This window comes from Centrocercus urophasianus, unplaced genomic scaffold, assembly GCF_019232065.1.
Source record: "Centrocercus urophasianus isolate 14NV4802_14NV808 unplaced genomic scaffold, USGS_Curo_1.0 seq_28, whole genome shotgun sequence".
NCBI classification, from domain to species: Eukaryota; Metazoa; Chordata; class Aves; order Galliformes; family Phasianidae; genus Centrocercus; species Centrocercus urophasianus.
Genome location: NW_024884844.1, coordinates 14,146,154 through 14,174,024, shown reverse-complemented (window position 1 = coordinate 14,174,024; position 27,871 = coordinate 14,146,154). Strand labels below are relative to the sequence as shown.

The window sequence follows — 27,871 nt, the reverse complement described above, 5'->3', positions numbered from 1 at the left end:
GACTGCTCCAGGGCAGCTTTCTCCTAGCCTGCACCTTATCCATGAGTGCGCGCTGATTGTGCTGCATGCAGCCTTACTTGTGTTTTGTGATTGTTGGAGGTGAGGTACTGTGTGTGTTGCAAGGTCTTTCGACAGTGGGAGTAGACAGGCAGAGTGGGTGCAAGCAGTGGGAGGTGGGTTGTGCCAGAGGCAGTGATGCTGGGTGCTGCTTGCTCCTCCCTTCAAGCAGGGAATCTCAGAACTGAAGCACACAGGGTCACAAATCCTTGACCGTGTTAGCTGGTCACAGAACAATCCCTGACATCTTTCCAAAACTAATCTGTGTCAGGAAATAAATACAGAAATGATTTGGCTTTAGTCACCAAGCGCACAGGCAGCCTGCTAATGGTATGAAAAGGCAGCGACAGAAGATAGCTGACGAAAATTGAAAAATGTTGGTACTGTCATTTTTCTGTCTACTGCGTTGGGATGCAGTGTGAGTAAGCGAATGTAAGTGCTGCTTACCAGAGGCACAGCAGCAGCCCTGTGCCTGCTCACCAGAGCCATGTTGATCTGGGTGTGCTCCCTGCTGCTGTGTTGTGTTTGGGGCTGGGGCAGGTGGGTGGTTTGGAGTTGGAGACCCATACGGCTGCTTGCCATTCTTTGCTGTTCTCTGCAGTCCCAAGTTCTCCACCTCTGAGACGACCCCTGCTACAAAGAAGTTCCTTGTCAGTAGCCTGTAAAATAGCTCTTCAAAGTGAAAAGAGAGCTTTTGTGTTCTTGTAAGGAGCAAGTATCCTGGAAAAGGTTTGAAGTATGTGAAAGAATTCACTCCTTTATTTACTTCCTTAGAGGAGCCCGTGCCTTTGCTGGGAACACATAAATTCTTGCACAGGACGTGGGTCAAGCAGACGGAGCTGGGCTGGCTCTGCCGTCCATGCAGTGCTTTCTCTGCCATCCAGTGCCGGTTGCTGCTGGTTGAAGAAAGTTATTCAGCAGTTTCGGCTGAGACCATAGTGCAAACAATGCAGTTTTACACAACTTCCTTTGAAGTTCATAGCAGTTTAACTCTTTAAAACCTGGTTGGTAAAGCAGATCTTCTATGTTATATGCCTGCTTGCTGCTGAAAGGTTGCATGCTGTCCTCTTGGCACACTTTGGCTACATGCTACAGTTGCAAATTATGCTTCTGTGACTATACAAGAAAAGTATAAATCTCACTAAGAAACTGTGGTAAAATAGAAGTTTCGTAGATGTGGGAAACGACTCGTTTAGGAAATGAGACCAAACTTGGTCATCCTGCACTTCATTTATGGAGTTGATGGGAGATGTGGAGAGGCGCTGTTTTGGGGTGGTTACACATGGAGGCAGTGCAAGTGTGCCCAGCTCTCACGTCTGTCTCTTCCTGCAGGCCTACAGTGACAGATGGAGCCATGGCTCTCCCCGTGCTGCTGCTGCTGCTGGCCCTGCCCTCCCGCAGCGTGCAAGGTGAGTGCTGTGCTGGTGATGGTGGGGAGAGCTCTTCTCAGCACTTGGAGTTGCTTCAGAGCCTGCTTTTTGCCTGCTTGTGTACAAAATCTACAGTGTGTGTGGTTGACATAGGGCTTAGCAGGACCTGGGGAGTGAAATGGGAAACCTTACTTGAATGGCAAAGTTTTGAGCAGCTCTTTGCAGCACAGCGGGCTGAGGTGGAGTTGTGTTACTGGGTTGTCCTCTGGAGGGCTCTCATGTCTGGGCTGTTCAGCACGGCGCTTCGTCTTCTCTGTGGCAGCTCCAGTCAGCTCTTTGGAAATGCTGAGTGACTCCAGTTGTTGTGTGCATGTAAGGCTTTCAGATGTGCAGTGTGTGTAAGGCTTGCTTCAGCAAAATGGAAGAAGGGTGGTGGTTCACCTGAAGGTTTCTCGATGTTGTGTGATAGCTGCTTCCAAAACTGCCCACTGTCAGCGTGCAGGGAAGGCTTTCTGCCAGTGACTTCCTCAGCTGTGACTGCATTCCAGGTGATGTGTGACATGCACAGAGTATCTGCTGTGGCACATAGGTGCTCTTTGCCTTGTCAGGTCCTTCTGAAATCCCCTGAGCTTGTTCTCAAATATTGATGCAAATAACAGAAGCGCATGATGACTGGATCCTTGGAAAAGACTGTGAAGTGGGGAAATACATGTGTGGAGGTTTGGTGGGATTTTATTTGTGTTTACAAAGCAGAGATTAAGGCACGATTAGAATAGGAAGCAACTCTAGACAGATCTTAGTGGAAATATGTTAAACTATTGTTTTTGTCCATACAATATATTCTTTTAAAATAAAGTTTGATAGCAGTTTTCATGCTGCACCTCTGTGCTTGAAGTACAGCTGGTTCTTTTCAAATAAAATGTTAGTAGCTTTCAGAGCCATTAAGGAGTGCAGAGCAATGGCAGGCTGGGCTGGGGCTGTGCAGCGCTTGGAGCAGCTGTCTGGGGCTGTGGTCCACCAGCCCGTGCCAGCTGAGTGCACAAGGAATGTTTTCCTGTTTGTGAAGTGGAGCTTCCTGTGGAAGTGTCTGTAGAAGAGCCATGCCAGCTTTGTGCTTCTGTTTGCTTTATTCTTTCCCTTCTCCTCTCCCAAATTTCCTATGGCACATTTTCTTTCTCTGTGCACTTAATGCTGCTGTTCTCTGGGGCCCTGTGAGGGATGGATGCTGACCCTGTGCTGCCTGCTCACCTGCTGCCCTGCCCCCATCTGCCCCCGGAGCTGCTTAACACTTGTCGTTTAAAAAGAAAAGCAGAATTGTTGTTTTTAAATACTGTGACCTTTGTGCTTGAAGTCCCTGTCTTGCTGAGAGATTTCAGCAGCCCTGGGCTGGCTCCATGTTGGGTTTGTAACCTCTTCACATGCTTTGCCAGTTCCCCCACTGGGAGTGGGTTGTCCTTAGAGAGGAAACGGAGACTTTTTGTGCTGCATGTTTTGACTTTTTGTACGTTTGTTTAGTTTGTCGTTTGCTGACCATATGACATAGCTGACATAGCATTTATTTTGAGTCAGAGCTGAAGAAATATCAGTTAGTGGTGTTGCTGTAGTACAAGTGAGACGAGGTGGCCCCGTGCCTGTTTCCTTGGCCGCTTGGGCGGGAAGCGGAACGTTCCTCTCAGTGGAGAGAGCATCTCTAAGTTGAGATGTTACAAGGAATGCATGCAGTGTATTTTTCCACGGGAGAACGTGGTGAGGACAGGCAGCCCTTGTGGGTGGCTTTATGCACGTGAGGATGTGTCATTGTGGTGCAGCATCCAGCTCATGAGCACCTGCCGGGGCATGGCAACCACTGCTGGCCCTGTGCAACCTGCACGGCCTGTGTGCTGAGTGGCACTGCAGGGGCATACCTGGGGGCAGGGGTGGGCTGTAATGCACTGCGAGGCTGGGAAACCAGCTGGGTAAACTGAGGAGCAGTTTGGGCATGAGGAGTAACTGTTGTGAAGGAGAGTGTCTGTGTTCCCAGCTCAGAGGTTCTTTGCCAAAGGGGTGGCTTTCTGCTCTCTGGCTGGTGCAGGCTGCCCTAGGCCTTGAGGGGTCCCTGGGTGGGAGGTGGGATAGAACAGGATGCGAGCCACAGGGGCTGTCCGTGCACTGAGCAGAGTGTGGGCTGCAGGGAAGCTGGCTGACTTTAGGCAGTTCAGTAGTGGAAAACTATACTTATGTGTTTGTTCACTGTGGGAGGGCAGAAAAAAAACAAGAGGAAAATAAACAGAGTTCTATTCCCAGTGGGCAACCTCCAATGATAGGCTCTGAAAAGTTGAACACGTGGTGGCATGCTGCTGTGTTAGGAACATCTGTGTGCTTATGGCTGGAAATGTCTGCTAGAGCTGAAAAAAGAATGTGAGCGAGTCTGCTGTAAGAGTCCATGCACCCAGGGAGTGTGTGCAGGAGCAGCCTCATCTCTGTTGCCCTGAGCAGAGCAATGCAATTGAGTTTAGCAAATCTCCTTTACAGTTACGGTTGGTTTCTCTCTGCTAACTGCCCTTGTGCAGAACAACCCTTCCATGCTGTACCCCTGCAGTAGTGCCTGTGGGGTGATGTAAAGCTGAGCCCTGGGAATGTGAGTGCTTGGAGTGGGCAGATAAGACTGGTATTTCTTCAGTGGTGCGGGCTGGTATCTCTGCCTTGCTGAATCAGATAAATGGGTATTGTTAGCTCCTACTTGGTAGTTCCTCTGTGATAGCTGCAAGCAGTATTCCTTCCCTTAAACAAAGGATTTTTATTGTCTTATTCTATGGAGATAACTGAATCTCTCTGTAAAAGTAGTTACAGAGTACGGTGTGTTTTTTCCTCACCTCTCCCTTTTTGCAGACGAGGAGCTGAAGCTAAATGAATGTGTGTGTGAAGGCATGTCATGTGGGAATGGAGACCGCTGCCAGGGCCAGCAGTGCTTTGCCTCCCTGAGCATTAACGATGGTGCTAAGGTTTACCAGAAAGGCTGCTTCCAAGTCTACGAACAAGGGAAAATGACGTGCAAAACTCCACCATCTCCTGACCAAGCTGTGGAGTGCTGCCAAGGATACCTGTGCAACATGAATATCACTGCGAAGCTGCCCTCTTCTAAAGGTGATGGTTAACTTATAAAGAAGGAATTCTGTGCAGCTGAGTCATGGCAGCACACTTTGTGCAGGTGTGCTGCTGCCTTGGCTGTGTAAAAGCCTCTCCCAGTGTGAGTGGCCACCGAGCAAACTGCTGGTTGTGGAAGTGTTTTCTCCAGGCGTTCTAACGTTTTTTCTTTTGTTCTTTCTCTTTTCCAAGGGCAAACCCTGCAAGGGGAAGCTGCAGGTTACAGCATGGAAACGCTGATCATCGTTATACTGGCTCCAGTGGTAGTGCTGGTAGTTTTCTCTGTGGTAGCTGTGCTCATCATCCGGAGAATACAGAAGAACCACATGGAGAGACTCAATTCTAGGGATGCAGAATATGGCACAATTGAGGGACTCATTGCTTCAAATGTCGGGGACAGTACATTGGCAGTAAGTAACCTTTGTGAATGGTAAAAGCTTTGCTTCCAAATGCCCTCACAGCCCCTCCAGACATGGCCATGGCTTTATGCTGCCAGCATGCCATTTAAGTGTCAGGACTTGTGTGGGGATGTTACTGTGTTCAGAAGCCACAGTTTAAATGAAACTTAAAAAAAAACACAAAACCCAAACCAAACAAAAAACAAACACTTTTGCAAGTATACTCTCCTTGACTTGGAGAGTTGCTGTAAGCTCTAGTCAAACATTTTCTGGTTCTACAAACAACATCTAAAGCCACTGAGAAGCTTACATATCAGCAAAACAACGTTTGTACAGTTTTCAGGTAGCCTAAAGTGATATGGAAGGTGTAAAAATGTATTGTGATTTGATGTTTCAATGACAATTTGAAAGACTGAAAAGGATGTGAAGATGGGCAGAGAAGAAAATACAGGTTGTCTCCACTTAAAACTTCAGATCTGAGTCCCGTGAACTTGCAAAGTGGAGGAGTAGGAAATCAGTGAATTTTTTTTGACAGAGGAGAGTAGCAGCACTTCTCATTTCCTTTGGACATCTTGTTCAAAATTTGATTTTTAAAATGTTTCAGGTCACTCAGTCTATGGAAAATTAACATGGGGAAGTGTTTCCTTGTAAAGTTTTGACGTGTTATACCTTGGCCTTATTTTAAGTAACAGTAATTGAAAATGTTTCCAGCAATGTTCCCATCAAAACTGAGCATTCATGGCTTCAGGAGTACATTGAGTGTTACTGAAACCAGTGCCTTCCTCCTGAGCTTGAAGTATTGGGTGGTTGGTGTGACTGGGAACAGGCGCTCTGTAAACTGCAACAGCTTTGTGTCACTGCTTCAGCTCAGCCATATATAAATTACACTTGGTAACTTCTTTTTTTAATGTCTTTGGCTCTCTTGGAAGGCTTGATTCTTGGCCTTAAAAGAGCCGGTTTGATGTGCTCCCCACAGATTAGGCAGGTATGCAACATGATCGTTGTAAGCACTGTCTTCCAGCTCTTATCTCTTATCAGTGCAAGACCATTCCCATTCCAGTTGCAGACCTTTTGCTCTTTATTGTTTCATGATCCAAGGAAACGGCAGTTAAAGCCTGGGAGAAATAAATTGAAAAACTTTCTTTCAAAAGAAATTGGAGAAGTTGCTGGCTGTGAAGTTTTGGTCTGCTGTCGTTTTGTTCACAGCTGTGTAACTCTTGTAGCTCTGTAAGCATGGTGTCTGTGCCTCTTGGTGCTGGTGATGTAAACAAAAAATAAAGATGTTGGTATTTCCTTGTCTGTACATGTTCACCTACACAGGAAGTCTTTCATGTTCTGGATTTTTCATGTCAGCTGTGGGATCTAAATCTCCGGTTCTGTTACACTAAGTTTGTTTGCATTTAGGATTAGTCTCCCTAGTGCAGTAAATACAGCCCTAAGCTGAGCTTCCTAATGCAGAATAAAAGAGCTGTGGCCTCCTCGATCTTGTTTTTACAGTCGTTGATGTAGATAAGATAATGAGCTCTGTTTCCATCAGAAAAGCAAAACAGCAGTCTCCTGTCACTATTGCACAATCTTTTCTTGAGAACTCACTAAAAAAATTGTGAGGAGAAATGAGATTTCACTGGATCTAGTTGAAGCCCAGCAGTGCAGCTTCCTGAAAATGCTTTGTGGTTGATTGGGCATATGGTTTTTTTTAATCCTGTTTTCCTTTCTACGGAGAAAAAAAAGCCCGGTAATATGGAGCAACCAGGTGCTAATACTTAGAACTGTATAGGAGTCCTAGCTGTAAAAGTAGCTGTGTATTAGCATTTTTTGTAGGCTAATAGGATTTTAATGTTCAACTAGAATTTTCCTAACGTTTGTTTTGAACAGAAAGCTGTGCAAAGCACAGCCCTTCCTGAGCCATGCGTGGAAGCCATTGCTCCCAGAGCCCTCTGTTTTTGTGCAGTGCCCTGACAGCATCTCCCTGTTCTGTCTTCAGTCGTGTGCCTGGCTGGGCACCAATGTTTGTCTGCAGACACAAGTTAGAGGCTGTTGGAAAAACAAGTTGTTGCATGTTTCTGTTCCAGACTCCATCTGTGGCTGGGTTTTTAAGTATAGAAGTTGTCAGCAGCTCTTTCTAATGCATGTTTATTCATGGGGATGCATAAAGCAGACTTAGAGGATATGGGATCCCCAGGTCAGTAGATCTGAGAGACAAGCTAAGCTCTAGACAGTGAAAGCCCACTTGCATGGGTGTGCTCTTGTAGTCATCTTCAAAAGGAAGAGACCACAAGGAGCTGGAAAAATAGGTAAGGCTCAAGAGAAACGTTGCTTCTCCTTCTGCTGATTACACAGAGGTGAAGGTGTGTCTGAGAACTTAGGTCTCATTGAAGCGGTTCAGATTATTGCAAGGCCTAGAAGATTTGGGGAGGGGGAAGGAAGTTTCTCTTTAAAATAAGTGACAAATGCACATTTGAGATGAGGAGCTAAGAAGGATGAATTGCTGAAAAACCAGAGGAGGCAGAGCCTGATGGCAGGATAGATTGCATGCTGCAAGTGAGCATCCAGGTTCACATGCACTAAATGTCAAGCTCTTAAAATAAACAAATGCTTGTCTGGAAGAAAATGATACTGGAACAGAAAATAAAGGATAGGGACAGAATAGGAAATGTGAGCGTGAAGCAGTGCTTGATTTGTTCGCTATTCCTTGCTGAGTTGACTGTAAAATTTCTGAGATAAATTGGTTACACGCAACTTTTAGTTCCTCTCTTCTCTGGTATGCCTGGGGTGGCCTTTGCAGTCGGAAAACCCTGTGCAGGTTTCCCAGCCCTCTGTAAAATGGTGGCTGCAGTGTATTCTGATTCTGCATGGCCACACTTCCCCATGTGTCTGATGCTACCAATAGCTTCAATTTTATGAAGAGATGCACCTTTGTGTATTTAAGTGGAAAAAATGCAGTTTAGTTTACATAGTAAAATTCTGCTCTTGCTTTTGAACAGGATTTATTGGACCATTCCTGCACATCTGGAAGTGGTTCTGGACTTCCATTCTTGGTGCAAAGAACGGTGGCTCGCCAGATCACGCTTGTGGAGTGTGTAGGTCAGTAGAAATCTTGTTTGCCTTGTGCTGGGTCTGGGTAACAGATGCAGGCAGAAAGCTCAGTGTGGCATCCTAATTGTTCCTCAGTTGTGCTTATGAAACTTTTCATGCTTCAGCTTACAGAATGCATTTCTGCTTTGAAAGTGGGATCATCCTTTCAGATCTATGCAGAAGACAGCAAATATCATCTGTGCTTTATAAGGAAAAATTTGACCTTTTTTCAGGAAGGTAATGCTAGAGAATACAATTGAGGAGCATTTGAATGGGCATCTTGTAAGCTAGATGCAGTGTGTGTTAAGAGAAACAAATGCCATTTGGAGTTTGAAACTGTCTAGCACATTTGTAGAGCAGTAAATGGTGTTCAGTTAGAAGGCTTTAGAATTGGAAAACGATTGTTTGGATTCCAGGATCTGGAGCTGAAGCAGCAAGTGAAGTAGCTAAAATAGCACTTACAAAAACGTGATTAGAAGAGGAGATGCAAATAATGTGAATTTAAGCACGCTCAGGCTGCAGAAAGCAATACCCTGGGAGTCTGGTATTCCTTTGAGTGTTCTCGGCAGCTGGGGATCACAGGAAGGCGGCTGCCACCAGCCTGACTTTCACCTGGAGACCCTGCCTCAATTCCTGCAAGGCCTCTGCAGCCATGTGGCCAAACCCCCTTTTTTGTGGCTTAGGGTGTCAGTTGGTGCCATGGTAATGTTCCTTGCAGCTTTCCACTCACACTAGTATTTTCAAAAGGGTTTTTGCTGGCATACTTAAATATTTCTGCCCCTTCTGATATATTTTGTGCCCTGCTTCTCTGCGGTTGCTTTGGGAGCGTGCAGGCAATGATGTATTGGTGCTGCTCTGTCCTTCCTGAAAGAGAAATTCTTTCTAGTAATTATTTTTTTTTTAACCAGGTGTAAGTAATTGTAAATAATTATTTCCTAAAACTCCTTTTGATCTTTTTGCAGAACTTTAAGTGTGATGTTAAGGATCTTTTACATTTTCCTTGAGCCTGGGCTGACTTTTTGCCCGTGTTTCTTTGCTTCTGGCCTGTAGCGTGCCTTGAGTAGGCATGTGTCCACACTGACATTAAATCTTAGTCTACATGTTGAGCAGTTCCTCTTCATCAGAAGCCATAGAATATTATATGCACAATGATTTTAAGAGGTGTGTAGTCAGGTGTAGAGGTGTGTGTGTCTTGTTGGACTGATGCCTGCTCCTGAGGTAACACAGGCTGGTGCTATTTCCAGAGCCTGTGTGTGTTTGCCTATGTGGCAGAGCCAGGTGGGAGCACTTTGCAGGAGTTCTCTTCTGGGTGACAGCATTGAGATGTCACTGTTGGCTATCTGTCTGCAGCTGATCTGTATGCGTCCCTCAGGAACACTGAATGGCACAGCCACGAAGGGCAGAATTGGGGTATTTACAGTTGTCAATTGCAGCAGAGTGTGTTGTGTGAACACTGAGGCTGTGGTGTTGTAGCTGTGCTGGAGATGATGATCAGGAACTTACCATTGCACCTTCTCCAGGATGTTGCTTTGCTTCTGGGTGTTTAATAATTTAGGTTTAATTATTTTTTGGGTAGAAAGCTTGGGATGCAGACAGTGTGTCTGATGTTTTGGTGATGGTCTTCAGTGTTCTTTGTTTTTTATTGCCGTCCTTCCATTTTATGCCTGGCTATGCTTACTGCTTTTGCAAGGGAGGCACAAAGGCTTCCCCTGGTGTTTGTGTCCTTTCTGTCCTCCTAACCTCAGAACTCATGGGTTTATTTTAATTGCCTGCAGTGACCTGTAGTACATTGCCTAAGTCACTTAAGCAACAGCAGTGCTGTCATTGCTGGCAGTGGAATCATTTCCTTGCCCAATACAAACGCTGGATGCAGTACTGGTGTGCAAGGAGGAGAGAGCTGTATTTATCAGCACATGCAGCCTAAACATACAGCACTAAACAAGGGACAGTGGAACACACTGTGTGTGTAGAGTAGTAAAATGTTCTGCAAGGTGCTGAAGTGTCGTCAGTGAGCTGTGACTGAGAGTAGGTTTTGTTGAGAGAAGTGGGAATTCAGAGTCAATGTTCATCTCTTCAGTTTCGTGCCCTGACTGCTTCTGGCATCATGGGGCTGAGGTACCCCCACTTCAGGGAGTTGTGTGACGTGTTGTTTTCTTTCTAGACAAAACAGAAAAGGAATTACTGCAAGGAACGCGTTGTGGGGGATTTTAGAGGCAAATGTGTCAGATTGCAGAGAAAATACAAGTTTTACCGTGTCCTGTAGATTTGTTCAGCTGTGGTACAGCTGACACCCACAGTGTTTGATGTGTGTGCATATGTACCTCTGATGCATATTGGCAGTAATCTCGTGCTGTTGTTAGAAACTTGGGTTTAATAGCATATGTGTCTCTGCATGTTGTCCTGGTAATATCACATAAGGTGAAGGGCAGTGATGAGCACTAATTCTTTAGTACCCATATTTGGGAGGGTGGATTTTGTCTGCTTGGCTGCTTCTGTCCTTAATGCTACGAGGACTGTTAGTTCACAGCTCTTTGTGTTTCCTCCCTGACCAGGAAAGGGCCGTTATGGAGAAGTCTGGAGGGGTCAGTGGCAAGGAGAAAATGTTGCTGTGAAGATCTTCTCTTCTAGGGATGAAAAATCCTGGTTCAGGGAAACTGAATTGTATAACACTGTATTGCTGCGGCATGAAAATATTTTAGGTAAGTAGAATAATTGTATTCACATAGTTGACATGAAGGTAAGTTAACCAAACAGTTGACTTATGTGACAGTTCTGTGCTACTTTACATCTCGCAGTTCTCAGGAGCTAACTCTTGTGTTTGTATTCAGTGGTTGAAGGGAATTTTAAGCAGAGGGACTTTCAGGAAGGTGCTGAAGTCTGAGTCCCATAAATGGAGGAAGTGTCCCAGCAACTGTGCTTCATTGTCCTGCAGAAATGCTCTGGCACGAAACAGTCAAGTGGATTAATTGATTGTTGGCACTATAGCATGTAGAGAGGGAAGGAGGTGCCACGGCCCCTCCTGCTGAGAGTTCAGCCTTGCAGCAGTTCTTGCAGGGAGGTGAAATGGTGAGGAAGAGTGTTGTGCAATGTATAGGTGAAGAGGTTCTGGTGAGTCTGGTGTTACAACTTGAGTTTACCTGGGAGGACTGAGAGTAGAATGAGTGGGGAGGAGTTTCTCTTTTCCCTTGTGCCTGAATAAATGGACTCGTAGCAGAGTTTATTTTTTGTTAAATTTGATTGTTCTACTCAGAGCTTAAGTCAAACTTGTGAATCTGTGGGGTTTAACTTTGGTTATGGTTGCCCTTTATTTCATTTCCCTGTGAATAGTCAAGAGTGATGATTTCTAATCTTGTGCATCCTTTGAGCATGTGTGTTGAGTCCAAGAGCTTAGGTAAAAAGGGCTTTTGATGCTATCAGCTGTGGCTGAAGCTGTTTTTATTCAGCTGGACACAGGCTTCTCTGCTGGGGAGTCACCTTTACAAATAAAAGCAACACCTTGTCTTCTGCTCGCTGCCTTACCTCACCCACAGTCTGTCGTCAGACATTTTTACTGGGGCTCCTTCATCTTTCCTGTCTGAGAATATTCCTTGGCTCTGTGGCTCACTCTGCTAGATGCTGCTCTAATGTTTCCTGAAGCAATTCCTTTGTTACTACATAAATAATTTGGTGAACTCCTGAGATGTGAATTGTTGAACTTTCCCAGAGAGCAAGGAACTTGACTGAAATTACATTACATGTTTCCCATGTTCCTCTCTTAGTGTTTCATCTGTCTTGATGACTGTCAAATTTGCTGGCTTTAAACACTTGTCATCTATGATATTGTCGTGTTGTGGAGAGATCTGACTCCCAGAAGAGTGCAGTGGGTGTTCTTGCTGACAAATGTCTTACACAGGCTTTTAATAAACCCAGTTTGTTCCTCTGGCTTGACAGCAATGCTTCTGCTGCTTCTTGGCCAGCGCAGGTGAGAGCACAGCAGTGTGCTGATGCCCAACCTCAGAGGTAGCAGGAAGGGAGCAACGCCTGACCTTTGGGTGAAGTTTTAAGAACTCATACTTTTAGAAGCAGTCCTTGAGGTTCATGAGCTTAGAAGAGAAATTCCTTTGTCCCCTTCTAGCAAGCAGTTGTTAAGTACAGCCCTGATGTGTTCAGGTGCTCTGCCTCACTTCACTGTAGAAGTGATGTGCACGCAGGTTGAAGTAGAACTGCTGTAGCTTGGTTTTGGAGTGCAGATCTCACGGGACTGCCACGCTGCCTGTAGCCACCTGCTGTGCTTGCAGCACAGAGCAGTGCCAGCTGTGAGGGCTGCTGTGTGGCCACGGCCTGCAGCTCATCAGGTGGCTGGGGTGGTTGTGGGGTGGGATGGGCTTTGTCAGTCTGCTCAATCTGAAGGATGTGGTGCTTCCCGTGGGACTACAAAATGTATTTGTTTTGGACTTCAAAAAATATATGGTCCTGACAAGTAATTGTTTGGCATGACTCCGTACAAAGACATCCTTGTGCATGGACTGGAGCTAGAGTTCCAGAACGTATGAACTGTTTTTCTCCTTGTGGTAATACCTGCAGTCTGTTTTCAGTGTTGTATGCTGGTGGTCAAGTTTCAGTTCAGTTGAGTTTTAAAATGCACAAGAGGCCTAGTTGTGTTGGTTCTTTTCTTAAGGAAGTCACTTAGTCACTTTTTTTCTCTCTTTTTCCATCTTTTCTAGGTTTTATTGCATCCGATATGACTTCCAGAAACTCTAGCACTCAGCTGTGGTTAATTACCCACTACCACGAGATGGGGTCCTTGTATGACTACCTGCAGCTCACCACCCTGGACACTGTCAGCTGCCTGCGGATAGTACTGTCCATAGCCAGTGGCCTTGCACATTTGCACATAGAGATATTTGGAACGCAGGGGAAGCCTGCCATTTCTCATCGGGACTTGAAGAGCAAAAATATCCTCGTTAAGAAAAATGGACAGTGCTGCATAGCAGACTTGGGTGAGTTCATTTCAGTGCTAATGCACTCTGTGTTCCTGCAGCAGCCAAATATATTGGATAACTCCTACCTCAAATAGCCTTGAAGGAAACTCAGTGTGAGAATTATTGATGTTGCCCTGAAGGTCTGGCAGCCGCTAGGTGGCACTTCTAACTTAGAGATGCTGCTGTGCAGCTGCATGGCTCCAAGGCCCAGGGCAGAGTTCACAAACAGATGGAACGTTTTGGATTTGTCTTGGTCTTCTGTTGCTGGATGCCACTCACAGATCTACGTGGGCAGCGGTTGCAATGGTTCACATCATTTCTGATCCTTCAAGTGCCCTTCTGTTTGTGTGCTCACTATTCCAAGCCTGTAGGTCTCCAAGATGCCTGTCCAGTTGTGCTTTTTGCCCAGGTAACTCAGTCGAGGACAGAGCCCTCCACAACAGCTGGCTTGAGGCGTCAGGCTGGTGGGATGGCTGCGGCAGTGCTCACACCAGCAGGGCTGTCTGCAAAATGCTTTTGTTTTTTTTATAAACAGAAGAGAGAAGCATTGGAGAGTCGTGGCCTATCAAAAATTGCAGAGGAATAGTTAGTAAAACATAGAGCTGTATGTTGAAAAACAGAGCTGCGGGGACTGGCTCTTGATTCATGTTCGTACCATGAGCCAGCACGTCCTGGCATTGATCAACACTACACTAACCAAGTGAAATCCACTGGGTGATCTACCAGGTCCCCCCAACCCAAGTCATACTATGGTTTACCTGGAAGCCTTAAAAATCAGAGGGATTCTCTGAGCAAGGACAGTCATAAACATTTCCTGAATAACTTTTGTGATGGTAAAATACCTACATTTTAAATGTTTAAAAGTGCAGGCATGAATTTGTCATGCTTTTTTTTTGTTTGTTTGTTTCTTATGTATAAGGAGGAGAGTTAGCAAGTATGTCCTAGCTATGCAAAAGCTCTCGTGAAGTTCAAGGACAGATGTCAGTGTTGCTTCAGTCTGTCAGTGCTGTTAGGCCTGAGAAAGCTCTGCCCTGTAATTGATCTATTCTACTTTATAAAGCAGTTCTCGTACATGGTCGTAGATCACGTATGCAACTTTATAAAACTGTGGTGTAAAGCTTATGCAAAAATTAAAATTAAGAAAAAGCTCAGCTCTCCTCTTACTGAACTCCTCCCTTCACACTGAGCAGTGAACCTCAGCTTGAGACAAGAACTTGTATTTGTAAGGAAGGTATGAAGAGTACTGACAGAACACATCTACTCAATTTCTGTTCCTGGAAATATCCCAGCATAGTAACAGTGATTCTTTTGGCGACCTGAATGTCAGTGTGTTCCATCATTTTTTCCATTTTTTCCCTGGCACTTTTTGTTTTTCAGAGGGTTGGTATCTTACAGTAAGAGCTCGCTTGGTTTAAACGTGCAGTGGGGTGTGCTGTGGTGAAGGGGAAGCGAAGCAGTGCGATGTCTGTCTTCTGAGCAGCACAGATGTCACTGTGATGAGGACTGATTACAACATGGCTGTCTCCTGACATGATTGCAACACGTTCTCAGTTTATGGTGTACTGGATGCTGACTCGCATCCCTCAGCCCCAAACTTTGACCCATCAATCTATTGAATCTGTTTTGCCCTATTTGGATGGAACATTATGAATTTTACCAGTGTCCTCCAGAGTCTTGACGTGTGTAGAGGTTGCCAGGAAATTTGTTTTCTAACCTCTGTTTCCAGTGTGTGAGATCTGAAGAGAAAAGAAAAAAACAACTAGGACAAAAATGATTTTTATCTGGAGGATAGGCTGTTCAGCTCCTTCTCTGAGTGGCAATGGGGCAGTCAGTAGACAGCATCTTTCTCAAGGTGCCAGGAGCGTTTTCTTAGCAGTCTGAAGTCGCTTGAATTGCAGGAGAGGATTTTCCAGATTTTTGTTCCTGTGAAGTACAGATTATTCTTTTGGTAAGGAAAAAAAGTAAAATGAATGGCAGGTGAGCTGATGTTTTTTGGGCCTGAAGTAAGGGCTTCTTAGTTCCATCTAAAACAGTCGTGTTAAATGGAAATAGTAAGGAGTTGCTGAGGAAAACCAGGAGTCCGTGCCTTTTCTATTGCTTAGTTATGTCATGCACCTGTAGCTGCTCAATTTGCAGTGCTGGCTGTTTACCATGGCAAAATGAGTACTTTGTGCGTTTCCGAATTTACAGTAAATTAGACCCTCACATAATGTTCTTTGCTTAAATGTTTGGTAATTAGTAGAAGCCTGGTAGAGTGGTTTTGGCTGACTCATTTTGGATCACTTGAGGATGTTTATTTTTCAAGATACTACAAATACGGTGGCTTTTATTTTCCAGCTTTATTTTTTAACTTGTGTATATCTGTCATGCAGTGTTTTTCTTCTCTTCTCCCACAGCTCAGATGCATCCACCTACCCAAAAGTTCTATAAATAAATTTGAATGCTGGGTAGAATTGTTTTCTTCTCAGTAACAGCTGCCCAGCCTTGTGTGTATACGTGCCTAGAGCGCCGGTGACATCCAGTGGCTGCAAAACATTTAGTTCTTATAATAACAGCATTTTAGAGCCGTGCAATAGCGTGTCTAATAGATCAGTACCTCCTGAGGGATTACTGAGACTGTGGACACGAGGCTGTTATTGAGGGCTGCTGTGGAACTGACCCAGTTGGTCTTCAGACAGCTGGACTCTGAGTTCCTTCTTTTTAATGAGCTGTCTGCTGGGTGTCGCTCCTGACGTGTAACTTTTAATGTCTGCTTCCGAAGGGGTTCAACAGTTCTTCTCTGTTGTCCAGGCCTCGCAGTCATGCACTCCCAAAGCACGAACCAGTTGGATGTGGGGAACAACCCCCGAGTGGGCACCAAACGCTACATGGCGCCGGAGGTGTTGGACGAAACCATCCAGGCTGACTGCTTCGACTCCTACAAGAGGGTCGACATCTGGGCCTTCGGGCTGGTCCTGTGGGAGGTGGCTCGGCGCATGGTTAGCAATGGTAGGTGTTTGGGACCCCTGTCGTGTTTGCAGTGTGTTAGGCAAATAACTGGCTGCGGAGAATCTGCCACTGAGATGCACGGGGGGTGCAGCAAAATACTGCACCTCCAAGCCTGCTTGTTCTTGGCACGTTGCTGCCTCCTTTGAAGCTGCCGGTAAGCTGGGCACCGGAACGTAATGTGGAGGGGGGAAAAAGGGGTCCCTTCTGAATCCTAAATAATGACGAGGAATATTTTGTCAGATAGTCAACTAAACTAAAATCTTAGGCCGTGGAATCTGTGACCTTTTGTATGTGCCATTAAATCACAGTGAACGCTTTTGGGTGTCTGTTTACACAACAAAACCTAAAGAACCTAAAGAGGAGGAAAATGTAGAAAGTTAAGAAGTGAAACAATTGGAATTCAAGGATGCTCTTGCTATACCAAGTGAACCACTCCCAGAGCTTTGGTCAGAGTACAGTTCTGTTTTGTAGCACACAGCATTACATTATTTCATTGGCAAGGGAGTCTGAATGTAAAGACCCTGAAGCTGGGTATCTGCTGATGTGATTCCTTGTCACTCAGAAGTCCTGTCTGGTTTTTGGACCTTGTTTTGTTCCCAAAGGACTTTGCCAAGAGCCAAAGGAGAGAGAATGAGTGATTTTATTGGAGAGAATGAGGTATGAATGAGCAGTGGGTGTTCAGAGGTGGGCTGCTGTGAGGTGTGATGGTGAAGACTGCTGGTAGCTCATCCAGTGTAACAAAGCCTGGCCCACGTGCCAGTGAAAGGCCAGGTATGTGCCTCGTGATGTTCCCCTGCATCATCTCCTCTCTGCCTTTCCTCTCTGGGATGCTGATAAGCTGCCTGAACAAAGCTGCCTTGCAGATACCGAAACTCAAAGGTAGGCTCAGGCATGGGCTTGTTTAAGCCTCCTTATGAGCCTAGATGCTACTTCTCCGCTTCTCAAGTGACCTAGAATGGAATCTCTCCTAGAGCATAAGATCAGGGTAATTGAGTGGCTTCAGAGGTCCTGCTCTTCTTTTTTTAATCAGTAACTATATTTTTAATATACTTTGTGTGTATTTGGTAGATAACACATACAGTCCTATGTTGATTACCTCTTAAAATGAAAGTTCTGTGTAATGGTACATATCTAAACGTTCCCGTGCTGAGATGTGTATTTATACATGCAGTTGCAGTAACAGCAGTTCACAGGAGACCTACCTGAGCTAATGTTGAACTAGCGGGTTTGGATTGTGCTGGCAGCTTAACTAAGATAGCAGAAAGCTCAGCACAGACTGCAAACCTACGAAGAAGATAAGGAAAGGCTTTGGGAATTTACTTCGGGCCGAGGTTGGTGCTGCCATGGGAGCTCTTGTAACAGTAATGTGGGTACCTCGTGGCATTAGTCTTGCCAGTGAGTCTGAAGTTGGAGGCAGCAGTGGTACGAACTCAGCTGTACTTACTTCCATTGTTCTGTATTCCGGGCTGTTGCTTGAAAGTGATTACATTTCCTTGCACTGGTTTGAGGTGAAGTAAACATTTTCTCTCAGAAATCCAAGTGATTGACTGGGTGGAATTCATCAGATAACCCTGTCTGGTCTGTAACAAGACTTTGGTACTTGAAGTGAGCTTGCAAAGATGGAGGCAGCAGGGTTCATGTGAACTGAGTAATAAGATGTGAGGTGAGCATGGGGCAGGTGTGCCTGGTGTATGTGATGATAGGGCTTTGCTCTTTGTCCTAGGAGGAAGGATGCTTGCCATCTATTGCTTGGTGTGAACTTGAAATCTGCTCCATTTCAGCCTAAGTATATTCATTCCTGGAGAACTCAAGGTTGTTGTGATTTGAACCATAAATCTGTTGCTTTTCTTTGGTCTACAAGGCAACATCATGATTCTCAATGCTTTTCTGCTGTGGTTTAGCAGGAGGAGGAGAACATTATGAAACTTCTCCACAACCAAGAGTGCTTGTGTGCTGTCCTTGTGCTGCAGCAGGAGCCCCTCAGCGATTCTCACTGTACATAAATGTGATTTGAGCCCCCCAGTGGTGTTTCACTCTATGTCAATAGAGCAGTGGTTACTCACAGCTGTGGAATGTGCTTCCTCTGCAGTGCAGTCTGTTCCTTAGGTCTTAGCTGTCATTTGCAATAATGTGGTCATGTTTGATGTGAGACACCAAGCTTGGAAGGGCTGCTGCTCAATGGCACGTGGTCAGCGCTGTGCCCGCGGGGCTGTACTTGCAGCCTGGGGGTTTGCAGAGGTCCTACACTGCTCCAGCAGTACGCTTCTGCACACAAGATAAGCCTTCATGTAAGTAAGAAAGGATAAAAGTGGAAAAAACTGCTGCTCTGTGTGAGTTGCACTGCATTTGGTTAGCAAAAACCAGCTCCTCCAGAGAGAAAAGCGTAGGGTATTGTCAGTGACAGAAGTCATTAAGGCTGTCCCGAAAATGGCAAGCTGTAGGTTGTGCTTAATGACTTCGGGGCCTCCTGTGGTCAGAGGTTCATTTCCTTTCCTCTGGAAGTGGAAAGGGAAGCGTGTCACAGTTCAGGATGGCCATCTTGCTGGGAGGAGGCGTGTGGGTGAGAGGTGGCACTCAGTGCCTGTGCCAGCCTGCTGCTGCTGCAGCCAGCAGCCGTCCCTGGGGGATCAGAGCGCTCCAGTGACTGTTGGAGTAAGGCAGGACTTCACTTTGTGTTCTAATACTGTGCCGTACCTCAGCCACCTGTGTGTTCTCTTGTTGGAATGCCTCCGTGAGTGTAGGAAGCTGAAATAGAGCTGGGCTTGTTCAGTGATGGTCTGTCGGTGTCGTAATGGCACTGGCTGCGCCTCCAGGACTGCGCCGTGTAGCTCTGAGGGTTTGCGTGTGAATGGTGTGAAACCACTGCTGTCTCTGTGCTTCCATTTCAAATGATACTGATGCAAAAGAGCTTATTTGTGTTCTTGAATTCTCACAGACTTCATTTTGTGTTCTGGGAGTATGCAGGAGGAGGATGTGACCAAGAGTTCAGCCCTCTAGGTGACGTTCAGTAGATGTAGTTAGAAGTTGCTTGGAAATGGAACGTGGCACACATGGCACGCATAGCTTGTTGTGAGTCCACGTGGCAAACCTGTGGCTGTCAGTGGCTCTGTTCTGGAGCATCCCTTGGGTAGCCAGGTCTTTGAGCTGTCTCCTGTGTGAGCTAGGATTTGCTGAAGTCCAGTCCCCACAGGCAGATTTACAGGCTTTTACAGAGTGTCTGTGTGAGTTCAGTCTTAGTCTCCAGTAGAACAAGAGCATTAAATCCCAAGCGCTGTAGCAAAGCTTCTGAGAACTGTTTTTCTACTCAGGTGTGTCTGAAGTAATAAAAAATGTCCTGAATTTCATGTGTATCTGATTATAGGCCAGCTGCCAGGCTGCTAAACAGCAGTTTTAGCTTCATTCTGTCCACACTTCCACTGTACACAGAGGACTTCATTTGCTCAGTATTTCTCCAAGCTGCTGGTCCAAGTGCCTGACTTGAAACACCAGTTTTTAAATTGATTTCCAAAGAAAGCTGAGCTCCCTAGATCATTGGTGAGCTTAATCCACAACAGCAGCAGTGCTGCACGCATGCCGTAGTGAGTAGGCAAAAGTCTTTTAGCCTGCTGCTCTTATGTAACCTGGGGGACGAAGCAGAGACACAACTTCTTGTTTGCTCACTTTTCAAGGCAGAAAATGCATTCAGATACCACAGCAAAGCCTATACCTGAGGATATGTGGCGCCACTTATCCTAAGCATTTTACTGTGTTGTAGAAGAAATGATTTTATGTGAAGCAGCAGCATGAGGGCCTGTAGATGCTGACATCCTTGCTGGACTCTTTCATGATGCGTGAAGCAATGCAAAGTGTGTCAAACCCATTGAAAACAACAGTGCAGATGTGGAAATTTGATGCTGTTCTAGTAGAAATCTCAGTTTTCTGGTATCCTGTAAACCTCCATGCCTTATGGAAGATGACTTTCCAGCAAGTGAATTTTACCTCTTACTTTGGCTCAGGCATCTCCAAAGTGGACATAGGTTTTAATTTGCAGAATGGTAGGAGAAACTCTTACTCAGTGACAGTAAGTGCTGTCCTATGTTTTTAATGACTGTTTAACATGGAGTCTTAAAACTATTTTTGTGCTTCTCAGGCAGTTAGTTTGTGTGTGCTGGCTTTGCAGAGGTGCTCTTTCACTGACAGCCGTTTAATGATGCCTCTCTTGTTTGTATCTCACCAGGTATTGTAGAAGACTATAAACCACCATTTTATGACCTGGTTCCAAATGATCCCAGTTTTGAAGACATGAGGAAAGTGGTCTGTGTAGATCAGCAAAGGCCAAACATTCCCAACAGGTGGTTCTCAGACCCTGTAAGTGGACGTTCCTGCGTATGGTTTGTAGAAGCCGACCCCGTTTCTGAACTGAAGCCGTGCAATCTGCTGCCATAGCCACCCGAAGCTGAGATGATCTCAGTGCTACTTGCCAGGAGAATTACCCATATAGGTTTCAGACACGTAGGTGTGGACCTTGATGTTGCAGAAGGAAGAAGAATTGAGCATTCTGTTAAATCTGAGCTATTCTCACACTGGCCCTCCAGTAATAAGAATTAATACTTGTTTTCACACGACTCCCCCTTTGTTATTACTCACTTTCCAAGGGTGTATACACGTAGGGGAAATGCAGCCTGTTAGGCCTTTCTGTGGCTCATAAGCATACAGACTTGGAACAAAGTTCTGATTTCTACACCGCACCACCCCCACCTACGTGATAAGGGACTGTTCTCTCTGAAAGGCTGCTGCTGAAGTTTTCCTTCATCCCAGTCAGACCAGACCCCTCAGACTGCTATTCTAAAATTACGGTGCTTTGACACTGCAGTCTGCCATTGTCTTGTCACTTCTTCTCTTTAATTATCAAACTCCTATTTTTCAACACTCAAAGCTCATGTATTTGAAATACTTAACGGGTGATGTGTAAGGTAGTAAAGCCACGCCGTGTTAGGGCCCAGCAGCCCAATCTGTTGCTGCTCTGGACTGTGATTTGCGTACTCACGTGTGTGTTTTGTTCTTATTCTTTTCCAGACGTTAACATCTCTTGCCAAGTTGATGAAAGAATGCTGGTATCAGAATCCATCAGCAAGACTAACAGCCCTGCGAATCAAAAAGACTTTGACCAAAATTGACAATTCCTTAGATAAACTGAAAGCTGACTGTTGACCTTCTTCTTGTGGTGCTTTCCTGACAGGAAGGCACCTGTCTGGCTCAGAGGCAGCCCGGCCAGGCAGCTCATGTCATCGGTCCCCACGTGGCTTCTTCCAGAGGCAGCAGCTCCTACCAAGCCGTCCGCCTGGGAGACACCGGCACCATACGGACTTTGCTCAGTGACTGCGATGGGCATTTCACAAACGGTCAAGCTATAAAGACTCATGCTGGATGTACTGTTGCAAAGGTAGTGGCCTGAAGGAAGACAGAGAAATCCTAAGACGAGATCAGGGCATTAAATAATGGCTTTGAACAGCTTCCCCCCCTCCCGTTTTTTTCCTTTTATTTTTAAATTCTCCTAATCACTCCCAGGGTGAACACGCGGAAGTGGTAATTTTAATCAGCAATATTGCCTGTGCTTCTCTTCTTTATTGCACTAGGAATTCTTTGCATTCCTTACTTGCACTGTCACTGTTAATTTTAATGACGTGACTTGCCAAAAACACAATTGGCTGTAAACTGCGTTGATCCATGCCTGAATAATAGGAAAAGAATTTGGACAAAGGAAAGAAAACGTAACCGTCAGATTTTAGCTGCATTTTACGTGTACTGATGTTTACAATAATGCTGAACATTAGGAATTTCTCGTTTATACAAAACTTGCAAATTATTTATTACAGTGCACTTGCCAGTTTTTAAACTGTACAGTGAGTGCATAAAGTTAAAGCTTATTTTTATGTGGCCTCTTTCATGATTTTACACAAACGTTTTTGTAACACGATATAACCTGAAGCATAAATTGTTTTCTGTATTATCTTATTACAACTCAATAGTCACATCTTAAGTGCTTCACATTTGTAGGTGTGTGGTCTGTAACATATTTTTCAGTTCAAATATGGAACATATATATAGCCATTACTCACAGGACAGCGTGTCCAGTATCTTACCGAGCTAGAGGAGGAAAGCAGCGGAGGAATTAACTAGAACTTTAGGTCATGAATGCTGTGGGGAGAATGCATTTTATTTCTTCTAAGCTATATAATATGCATTTAAACTCTGCCAGAAAAATAACTATTTTGTTTTAATCTACTTTTTCTATTTAGTAGTTATTTGTATAAATTAAATAGAATGTTTTCAAGTCAAGCGAAGGCGTTTCAGTTCTCTTCCTGCCTCTTAGCCACGCGTGCTGCTGCAGCAGGGCTGTGCTCACAGGTAGGTGCGCTGGGCCGGCGGTGCAGGGCTGAGCTCGGAGCAGCTGAGGCTCGGCAGTTGCTGTGTGCTGCTGCTGGGCAGGCTCACAGGCACGTCCTGCAGGAGCCGCCCCCAGGTCCCTGCAGCTGAGCGGGGGGAGCCCAGCTGTGCTCCTGCAGAGCCCTGCCCGGCTGCTTCCCCCATCTCGCTGCGTGCAGAGCGGCAGCCGGTCGGTGCGTGTGCTGTTGTCTGTTGGGAGCTCCCTCGTTCAGGGCCTTGAGATCCTGCAGACGATCCCAGGAGCTGAAAACACGTCCGTTATGCCGTGACACCTCTGGATTCGCAGTTGTCAGAGTTCCCTTCTTTGCTGTGTGCCCAGCAGATCCCACTCTCCTGTTTCTCTGCGATTCCTCCTCCTCGGCCCCATCTCCGCTGCCCTGCATGGTGTGGTGTGTCCTTGGTTCCTGCTGTTTGAACTTGGCACTGCCTCTCGTTGGGTGCTGTGCCCCGTTGGGCTGGGGGCTGGCCTGGTGTGACAGCCTGCAGTCACCAGTGGCCACCAGTCACTGGATCTGGTAATTATTCCTGGTGAGGATCTGAGCAGATCTAATGCTGCTGCTGCCAAAATGTGGGATCTGATTTTTCTTAATAGGAAGTCAAAGGCTCTGTTGGCTGAGTGTGCTCTGGTTTGCCTTGAATTGGTCTGGGTGTTCGATGTGTGCCAGGTGGGCTGTCAAACAACTGCAGCTGGGGAGGAAATCAGTCTGTTGGACTGGAGATGGGATGCGAATGGAGCAATAGGGTATGAATGGAGGTAACAGGGAGCATCTCAACCAAGATCAGCAGTGCTAGCGATGCTTTCTGGTACCAGCTGTTGCCCGAGGCTCCTTAGTTCTTGTTGCCTGGTGCACACGTGTTGCCACGTGCATCTGTGGCAGAGCTCTGCTGTCCTCTGAGTGTGGGTGGGCCGTCCTGGATGGGAGAGCTGCAGTGTGATAAGCCTGGAGCGTGGGCCTTCCCTGTCAGCAGAGCAGGGGTAACCTGCTATGGAAAAACAAGCCAGAAAAAGCTCAGTAACCACTCATTTATTCAGGCTTAGGTAGAGATTATCCAAGCAAGCTGCTGCCAGGGTTAAAATAAATTATTTTTTAATTAATTTTTAAAAATCTTGTTCAGTGCCAGGCACTGGCTGTGCCAGAGTGAGCCCCTGTGGTTGGAGCTGCTGCTGGAAGCTTCCTTCAGCCTGTGGAGCTGCCCAGGGCTGCTGCTGAGCAAACCCACCTGCATGCCCTGCAGATGAGGTGGTTTTGGTCTACGCTTTGTGAAATGTCAGCTATCATTTTCATTGGTGGACCTTCAGACTTGCATCAGGAGAAGCTCTCTGCGTGGGGATCAACGGTGAGAAGAGATGGGTCAGTGCTGTGTGTCCCCAACACCCAGCTGCAGGGGGGGCAGGGAGTACAGCCGTGCTTCCAAATGTGCAGAAGTGGGGGTTTGGAGCAGGATCCAAGGAGGAAGAGCTCAGTGCTGGGTGTGGGTCATTGCTGAGGGTCGGAGCAGAGGGGAGATGCTGCTGGTGCTGTTAAGACTGCGGGGGATGGGGGTGATACAGCTCGGAGCCTCCAGTGCAGCGTCTCAGGCCAGCACCTCCCCCAGCACACACTGTGCTTCTCCCGTGTGCTTGGTAATGGGTGTTCCTCTGTTCCTCCCGTAAAGGGATTTGGAGCGCTGATACGCACACAGCGCGTTGTGCCATTTATTACTATGGCGATGGCCCGGCCGCGGGCACGGGAAGGGCCGGTGTGTGAGAACGAGCAACGCGGGGCATCAACGCAAAGCTCCACGGCCTGACCTGTGCGGCGCAGCGGCGGCACGAAGAGGTGCTGCGCTTCGGCACGGGCTGCGCAAAGCGGAATCGCAGAGCCGTGAAGGTAGAAAAGAGCTTTGGGACCACCGCAGCAGCGCTGAGCTGTGACACAAGCTCCCAACCGGGAATAACGTGTGCGCTTTGTCCCCACTTGGAAGGAAAATCCCAAACCGTTTCGGAGGCGGTGCCTGCAGTGCCGGGCGCGGAGCTGCCGCCGGGGAGCTGATGCTGCTCCGCTCGTGGGACGCCGCTTTCCGCTGCGCGATTCCCTTCTCTCGTCGGTCCGCTCCGCCCCGCGCTGAGGGTGACGTCAGGCTGGGATTTGGGTCAGCGATCATCTCATTTGTGTGCTAAAAGCGTCCTGCAGCGCGGCTCTGGCGGTGCCCGGCGGAGCTCCGCGCTGCGACGGTGCCCGGAACGGCCGGGAATCCTCGGAGTCTTTTCCCCGTCGCTCTCAGAGCGGTGCCGTTCCGCGGACGTCGCTCTGACGGCAGCTGTGCGGATTCCTGGGAGCTCTGAGGGAGCGAAGCAGGACGGCGCAGAGCCGGCCGTGTGCGCGGCGCTGCCCGGCGCTGTCTGCGTGCTTTGCTTCGTTCTGCTCGCGCTGGAGTCCCATCGGTTTTGTCCTGGTGCGGAACAAAACAAACTACAGAACAGAATTCTTGTTTCCCCGCCAACCCCAGAAGTACTTCCAGTTGGTAAATGCTTTCACGGTGTTACCCCTTTCCAGAGGCCCTTACATCCCTCAGATACGCTGTTTCGGTCCCCTGTGAGCCATGCCGTGCAGACATCCCGCCTGGGAGCACGTCTGCACCACGGTGCCTCAGAGTAGGATCTTTGTTCTTTATTCTCATCCTCTGTTTGGTGGGCTCGTGTTCCCACTGGCGTTTGGTGTGTCAGAGGTCTGATGAGGACAGAGGGTGAGAGATCAGCGATAGCAGGTATCGTATCATAGAGCACTAGGATGGTCGGGTGGAGGGGACCTCAGAAATCATAGAACCGTGGGTAGTGGTGCCAGAAGGGACCTTGAAGATCATAGAACCGTGGAACGGTTGGGTTGGATGAGACTTTAAAAGTTCCTTCTGTGATTCTGGGCATCTCCCAGCCCCTACTGCCTCAGCACAGCAGGGGCTGCCGTGTCCCCGTCCCCAGACCCCGGCTGGCAGCAGGGTGGGCACCCAGCATCTCCACCTCTGTGCTGAGTGAGCCTCGCTTTTAAGTCCCAGCAGTGCAATTTAAATTCAGGCCGCAGCATTTCCCCCTTTTACTGCATCTCAAACAGCTTGCCACACTGATGCCTTCAGAGTAAAGCAACGCTGGTAATCTTCAGAAAACAAGAAAAGGCCAATGTTCAGAGCAGCAGTTTTGTCACGAGGCTGTTTGCTATTGCTCCAGCAGCGGGCTGCCTTTTGTAGGGTAGCAGCTCTGAGTGCCTCCTGAGCAGTGACTGGGTTAGAGTGGGAACAAACAAGAATGGGGAGCTGAGGGGAGAGAAGGGCTGAGAAAACAGCGGTGTTGGGTTGGCTGGTTCTTAGTTCTGTTTCAAAGCAGCTCTGCAATGGCACAGTTTGTAATTTTGTATCAATAATAATTACAACAATTCTGATATATTTATTTCCATGAAGCCTTCCAAAGTTTCAGACCCCAGGGGTGATTTGAAAGGCATTATTCCAAATCATGCAGGCATCTTAGACCACAAAATACAGTAACGTGTGGAATGTCCAGACGATTAATTTTTAGTAGCTGACATGGAAGCAAAAGGTCGTAAGTGTGTTTTGAAGACATGCAGCGTTAGGAGTATTACAGATCAGGGTTAAAATAGATAACAGCAGCAGCGTTGTCATTTGATGCATGAAAAAGCCAGACAGAGAGCTGTGCTAACACATACACCAGAGCCTTATTCCTGTTCTGATACAAAACCTCTATTTTATAAAACCTGGCCATTGATTAACAAACTGCCCGTAGTGACGTGGGTCAGCAGCCTCAGAACTTCTATTTTCCAACAGCTGTGCACCCCAGTCCCAAAGAAAAGCCTCCACTTCACACACAGCTATTGGTGGCACTGCTTAAAGAGGCAGGGCTGCACTTCTTTAGGGCGCTCAGTCTGTCAGCACTTTGCCCTGCTGGGGTTCTATAAAGCCTTTTTTACCGTAGAATCCTAGAATGGCCTGGGTTGCAAAGGCCCACAGTGCTCATCAGTTCCAACCCCCTGCTGTGTGCAGGTCACCAACCAGCAGCCCAGGCTGCCCAGAGCCACATCCAGCCTGGCCTTGAATGCCTGCAGGGATGGGGCATCCACAGCCTCCTTGGGCAGCCGGTTCCAGTGCTTCACCACCCTGTGTGTGAAAAACTTATATCTAAATATATATATATTATGTCTCCAAGCTGTTAATTAGTCTTAAACCATATTGTTTGTTCGAAAATAAACAACCCCAAAAAGCCAGCAATCCAAAGCCCAGCACAAAACCTCAGAGCTGTTTGATTTCTCCCCAGAACTCTCTCCCATATTTTTCTTTTCTGCGCGTTTTCTCTCAGCAGTGCATTAAAAATAACTTACCCCATCCTGTGTGGGGTTCTGTGCCATTGGTTTTGTAGATGTCATGTTGGAACAGAGCTCATTTTGTGGCAGAAGAGAAAACAATTTCAGTGGAATGGAAGTATTTTCTGTAGCACAGCATTGAGTGCTTTGCATCCTGGCTGCAGACAGCAGTGCCACCTGGCCAGGCAGCTCCACTGGGCTGCAGTGTCAGCCTCAGCGCTGGGGAAGGGGCAGCTCCTGCAGTGATCCCAGCAGCCCTGCAGGTATGAGCAGGGCAGCTCCGGGCTGCTTGTGCCTTTGCAGACAGACAGCCCCTAACTCTTGTCATGCCGTGGTGTTCTGCTGTTACCATGAAATGAGGATTTCTCATCTGAGTGCTTCCTGCTGGAAGTTGTTCTGCTTTCAGTCGGCTGCTCCTCTGCTGCTCCCGGTGCAAATCTGCCCTCATCACAACGTGGGGATAAAAGTGCTCTGAAATGGAGCACGTTCAGCTGTGAGCAGATTTGCAGTGAGCCTCTTGGCCTGGAACCAGTTTCAAACCTGGAACTATATTGAACCAATGTTAGGAGATGAGAGCTGCCCTGGAAATCAGGAGCCCGGAGGTGCTGGGATTTCAGGTCAGTTCCTTCAGTTCTGGGAAGCTGGTGCTGCTCAGGGCCGCTGCGCGGTGGGCCCTCCTCTATCAGCAATGGTGAACAGGGCTGTCCTGGGTGGCACTGCTGGAGGACCTCGTGCAGAGCCAATGAAGGGCAGCACCCACACCTGCCTGCTTTTAAGTTGTCCTCTTGGTTTTGCAGCTCAGCCTCGTGTGGTGCCGTCACAACGCGGCTCGCATCGCGCCGTGCTCTCACTGATGTCTGAGGGAAGGGACCTCAAATCCTTGTGCCCCATCTCAGTCTGATGGCTTTGGTTTGGTGCATCGCTGCCAGGCGCCACCACCAGAGTTATGTGGGAGATGTTGTATGGAACCTGGCAGTTACATAACAAACCCAAAGCGTGGTATTAAGTCACTTCTTACCCTTACCTCTGTGACAGTGCAGTTCTCAAGAATATCGACTGCTTGCATGTGCAGAGTAAATTTCTGTCTATAAACTGTGCTTGTAGGGTGGAACTGTAGGAGAGCAACT

General features: G+C 47.1%; 1 protein-coding gene across 5 annotated transcripts in view; it reads left to right on the top strand.

The window, feature by feature from the left end:
• The window catches only part of ACVR1 (activin A receptor type 1), a 30,152-nt gene extending 7,862 nt beyond the window's left edge, over nucleotides 1–22,290 (top strand). For all 5 annotated transcript variants that reach the window (XM_042827267.1, XM_042827264.1, XM_042827263.1 and 2 more), the window contains exons 2-10: nucleotides 1,390–1,466; nucleotides 4,296–4,550; nucleotides 4,743–4,960; nucleotides 7,933–8,032; nucleotides 10,576–10,722; nucleotides 12,727–13,002; nucleotides 15,775–15,972; nucleotides 20,189–20,319; nucleotides 21,028–22,290. In XM_042827267.1, coding sequence (XP_042683201.1) covers nucleotides 1,412–1,466; nucleotides 4,296–4,550; nucleotides 4,743–4,960; nucleotides 7,933–8,032; nucleotides 10,576–10,722; nucleotides 12,727–13,002; nucleotides 15,775–15,972; nucleotides 20,189–20,319; nucleotides 21,028–21,162 — 1,515 coding nt within the window. In that variant the 5' untranslated portion in view covers nucleotides 1,390–1,411 and the 3' untranslated portion in view covers nucleotides 21,163–22,290. The remainder of the gene's footprint in view (nucleotides 1–1,389; nucleotides 1,467–4,295; nucleotides 4,551–4,742; nucleotides 4,961–7,932; nucleotides 8,033–10,575; nucleotides 10,723–12,726; nucleotides 13,003–15,774; nucleotides 15,973–20,188; nucleotides 20,320–21,027) is intronic.
• The last annotated feature ends 5,581 nt before the right edge of the window (nucleotides 22,291–27,871 follow it).